Source organism: Nylanderia fulva, unplaced genomic scaffold (genome assembly GCF_048542155.1).
Source record: "Nylanderia fulva isolate GAGA-0341 unplaced genomic scaffold, ASM4854215v1 Scaffold112, whole genome shotgun sequence".
NCBI lineage: Eukaryota > Metazoa > Arthropoda > Insecta > Hymenoptera > Formicidae > Nylanderia > Nylanderia fulva.
This window is the reverse complement of record NW_028189324.1, coordinates 384,506-389,455: the sequence shown is the minus strand read 5'-3', so window position 1 is coordinate 389,455 and position 4,950 is coordinate 384,506. Positions and strand designations below refer to the sequence as shown.

Sequence of the window (4,950 nt, the reverse complement as noted above, 5' to 3'; positions counted from 1 at the left end):
GCATATTGAATTTGATGCATCCTCTGAATGATTACTCAAATAAGGAGGGTTGATATGCGGCGGACCTCACTATCAATTCCTTATTTTGGCAAATGCTGAGAATGTTAATTCTAACTGTGATGAGCGGTGGTCCGCTCCAAAACAGTTTAAATTATTCTGAATTCAAATGCCGTATGATAGATTTAAACGCTGTCGTATTTTATCACGGGAGTGGAAGTTTTGAGGAGTACTGAACACTAGTTTTCACACATGAATACACTAATTTATTCGTATAGTAGTACAGGATTTGAAACTAGAACTTAGAATTTAGACTTAGACTTAGAATTTAGATTTTAGAGTTAGGATATTATACTTAGAGTTAGAATTTTAGAATTAGAGTTAGAATTTGGACTCAGAGTTAGAATTTAGAAGTGCGACTGTACTGTTCGGTGTCGCGCAGAGAACTGACGAAATTCGGGACTGTTCTGAGGTCCTTCGTTTCGGCGGCTCGGGCCTGCGGCGGCCTGGAGAGGGGGAACTCTCCGGAGTAGGGGCTCTCACCGTGGTGGGAGACCCTTAGGCGCTACGAAGCGCCACGCTTAGTTTCTAGGCGGAGTTAAGCGTCATGGCCGGCTTTGGCGCGTTTTTCAAATAATGTTTGATAGTTTTAGGATCTTTTTCTTATAGATGGAAAAAAATTTACATACCCGGTGTTAGTAATGAAGCCGGACGTGACACCTCCCCCCTTAGAAGAAAATGTTGGACCATGTTCCAACGTTTTCCGATCTTAGTAGTAGAATTTACAAGGTATAATTTTGTTAACTTATCATTGATCTATACTCCTTCGTTGAGGAGGTTGCGCAGTTCTTTGTAGTCTATAGGCACTTCACTTTGGACTTTTTCTGTCGGGGGTGCAAAAACTTCGGTCGTCGAAGGGGGATTTAGGGGTGTTAGCTCTCGTCCGTTGTCCTGGTTCTCGTCCGCTGGTTTTCCGAGGTGCAGTAAAACGTTTGTTACTGAGGTCCAAACGGCTCCCAGGAGGTGCAAACTCCATCCATATACGGAATGGAGTGCGTAGCCATGTATCAGTGTGTCGATAATTAGTTTGGCGACACGGACGATGACGAATATTCCGAGGATTCCAGCGCTTGCTGATCCGAAACTTACGAATCCTTTCCACAAGCGGGCTCCCGTATTTTCTGCTAGCTGGTCGAGGGTTTTCTCGTCCAACAGGTTTAGCATAGAGAGGCTTCCCGCGGGGACTTCTTGTCCCATTGCTCCTCTAGCAATTGTATTGAGCATAGAGGGTTTCTCCATGGGAAACATAATGTGGTCGCGAAGACGATCAAGGTCTTCGCTGGTATAGATGCCGCTGGAGGCGAGTGAATCTGGACTGACGTATCTCCATTGTGGTTTGGTTAGTGGTTGAATCATCGGCGGCGCCATTGATTCCACTGGCTTTGGAGTTAAACGATACCAGATGTTGTGTACTTGATACATCGCTGGAAGTAGTTCGTGGCAATCCCTGGGTGTTCCTGTTTTGGTAAGTATCCTTGATCTTGGCAACAGGAAGAGGGATTTGTTTTGGTGGGTGACGGGGAGTTCGTTGTAGCATCTTTCAGCTTGTCGTACTCGGCACTCCACCGGTACGCATTTGATCAAATGGAGGACTTCGCCTGCCGTAATGGCGGTGTAGCCTGGTGCCTTCATGATTCGATGCGCCATTTCGTCCGGGGCGATGCTGGCGAGAGAGAGAGCGTTTTGTAGAATTTGTCTCTCTAAAGCACATTTTTGTTCCATTATGTCTTGATACAATTGTGTCAATTGTGTTTTCAAGTGTTTTTCCACGTAAATGAATTTGGAATTTACGTAGGAAAATATATCGAGGTTATCGATTGGGACTCTGGAGTGGCCCTTAAACGTATGTCCAGGTTGAGTCTCGAGTATGCAGAGTTTGGGATGTTCCGTCCTCAAAATTCTGTAGCCGCACACATTTATTTCCGTGGTTCGTGCTAAAGCAAAAGTGGTTTCTTGCGTGGTGACTGTGTAGATAGTCGGTGATTCCCTCTGTGTAGGCTTAGATGAGAGGCGGTGCGCTAGGCCTTGGTAGAGAACGTCGTAGCGATTGAAGTGGCAGTTATCGCTGGGTAGCGCCGTCCAATATGTGGTTGAGCCATCTGCGTCGTTGCATTCTCCTTCAGCTACGGGACATCGAGCACCGGAGGGTAATATTACTTCATTGGTGCTATGTCTGACGGGGAGCTCGAGTCTTCGGGTGGTAATTTTTATAGATGCTTGAACGACCACGTTATCCCAAGTGCCAAACGGGTCGCTGAACTGAGTTCCGAAGCATGTTCCGTCGGTTCTGGTGGTTCCTGCAAGGGTCAAGCTACGGTGGTTGGTGGTATTCACCTTGATGTCCGTGATGAGGCCGTTGTTTCCCAGGAATATAGTTCCGGTGTTGTATAGTTTCTTGCAGGTTTCTGCCGATACTTCGCGGATGTATTCGCGCCTTCCATTGTGCACCAAGGATACATGTGAGTGCATCCCACAGTAGTAGATGGTTCGATCGATTTCAACCTTACATTGGAGTCCGATGGTGTGGTCGAATTCGCTCAGTTGTAGCAGTTGTATATATACTTCTTCTTTGTCCGCTTCAATGTTATCTAGGTTACATTCTCCGATATCCGTGAGGGATAGTGAAGTAATGTTTAGACCATGCCCTCCGCAGTCATAACCTATTAGTCCGTCAGAGGTTATGGCTAACAGCGAGACTGCTATTAGGATACTAGCGTAGGTCTTCATTCTACTGAGGTTCGTCGATTACTGGCCGGTCCTCCGCCGATGCATCCAAGATATAGTCGTCTGGCCCGGAGTGGGGGTCTTCCTCGATAGGGTCTTGATGTGGGGAAGCTTTTAGCTTGTCTTCGTGTACAATTTTTGTCTTATTTCTACTTATGGCTAACTTAACGTTACGATTACCTAAGAGACTAATGATTTTATAGGGACCGGTGTATTGATTGCTTAATTTGCCTTTATTTGGTTCTTTTAATAAGTACACGTAGGTTCCCGCTTGAAACTGTTGGGCGTTAACTCGGCGGTCGTAGTAGACCTTTGACCTTTGTTTAGCGGCTATTAAGTTTCCGCGGGCGACGGCTTGGGCGTCACTCAGTTTGTTAAAAAGGTTTGTAAGATAATTAGCGTAACTCTCGTCCGTAACGTCGGCGACATCGGGGTAATTGGAAGGCAACTTGGCTATCCTCCCAAAGACTAATTCATGGGGAGTATATCGCGTCCCTTCGTGTACGCTAGTATTATAAGAAAATGACGCTAGTTTTAAGTATTTGTCCCAATCATTGTTTCTATCTACGTATTGCTTTAAGTATTCCCACAAGACATGGTGGGATCGCTCTATTGAGCCATTAGATTGCGGCCGGTAAGCCGTCGTTTTGAAGTGCTTAATTTTAAACCTTTTTGCTATGTTACGCATTAGGCTATTTAGAAAATGCGATCCCTGATCTGTTAGAATAGCTTTTGGCGCTCCGAAGACGCATATTAGTTCATTGGTGAACGCGTCAGCTACGTCGATCGCGTTAGCGTGTTGCAGAGGGATTGCTAAGGAATATTTTGTTAAAAGATCTTGTATGGTAAGTATATATTTGTTATTAGTCCGTGTGACGGGTAACGGTCCCATAATGTCCATCGAGATTTTATCGAAGGCTGTGCCAGGAGTGTCCGTTAGAACCATGGGTTGTCTGGTCTTTACGCGGACTAATTTTTTCAGTTGGCAAGGGCGACAGTTTTTTATAAAAATTTGAATGTCATTTTTCATACCGTTCCATTGGTAGCGTTTCTTTATACGTTGGTATGTTTTTGTGATGCCTTTATGGCCACCGATCGCTGAATTATGATTTTCAGCGATAATGTTTTCTCTCTCGGTTTTTTGGGGAATAGATATTTCGTTATTACAAATGAATATTTTTACATTAATTTCGCTTAGAATGCGCGTTAGTAAAGAGTGTACCGCGTTCCAGGGGACGTTGTCGATATCGCCTCTGGCTAATGAGATAGAAGACAGTTCCAATTCTCTGACGACATCCAACAGCGATTGTAATGATTCTTGTAGTATCTCTTTTTCGGTAATTCCCGATTCGCGTTCTTTGACGACTAACGATATAATTTGGCGATTTCCGTCGCGGTTTACCTTTGCCCTGGCTAGAGCTGCTCCTCTAATCATGGGCAAAGATTTGTTCTCTTGGAGCATGCGAGCTCCAAGGTCGAGTGGTATACCTTGTTGTGTGACAAAAACGACTAGGTTATCCTTACGCGTGACGAAATTATCTGGGATCGATATAACTTGCGGTCCGATTTTAGTTCTTTGCACGAATCGATCATTTATATTATCGAAAATAGGGGTGTCGTCGCTAGGATCGGAACTGTTGTCGCTCTCAGTCTCGCTTATTTCGCCGGTTTCGTCATTGTTAATATCGTCGTTGTTGATATCGGTTTTGTTAGAAGATCGCGTGTTTGATGGGTCGTCTGTATCGTCGCTTTCCGTTTGCTGCGACGATTTTCCGATTTGTTGCGGCGTTTCGACGGATCGCCTTTTTTTGGGTTAAATAGTGATTCCTCGGAACTGGAGAGTTCTCGGGTTTGTTCAAGGGGGGGTTTTTTTTAATTTTATTTACTTTTGGGTTGGGTTTGGGAAAGTAAAAGGGGTTTACGTTTTTTTTTCCCGGGAAAAACCTTTCCTTTTTTTTTTTTAAAAAAGGCCACAGACCCGGGGGGGTTTCCGAGGAATATCCACACCAGGGTCTTTCCACAGTGTAATCCCCCAATTAAAAAACAAAATTTTGAGATTAAACGTATTCCTTTCGTTTTTTTTTTTTTTCCCTTTTTCGACAATTAAAATTTAAATGGGTTTCTTTCCTTTCCCCGGGCTAAGATTTCCCCAAAGGTCCGGGAAGCTTT

At 44.5% G+C, this 4,950-nt stretch overlaps 1 protein-coding gene across 1 annotated transcript; it reads right to left on the bottom strand.

Annotated features, from left to right (window-relative positions):
* Positions 1-710: 710 nt before the first annotated feature.
* LOC146724884 (uncharacterized) lies at positions 711-2,982 on the bottom strand. Its single transcript, XM_085488526.1, has one exon. The coding sequence runs from the start codon at positions 2,782-2,784 to the stop codon at positions 814-816; it is 1,971 nt and encodes a 656-aa protein (XP_085344652.1). The 5' UTR covers positions 2,785-2,982; the 3' UTR covers positions 711-813.
* Positions 2,983-4,950: the final 1,968 nt, after the last annotated feature.

Excerpts from the sequence above, each read along its gene's own strand:
- LOC146724884 (XM_085488526.1), bottom strand. The coding sequence starts at position 2,784 with ATGAAGACCTACGCTAGTATCCTAATAGCAGTCTCGCTGTTAGCCATA.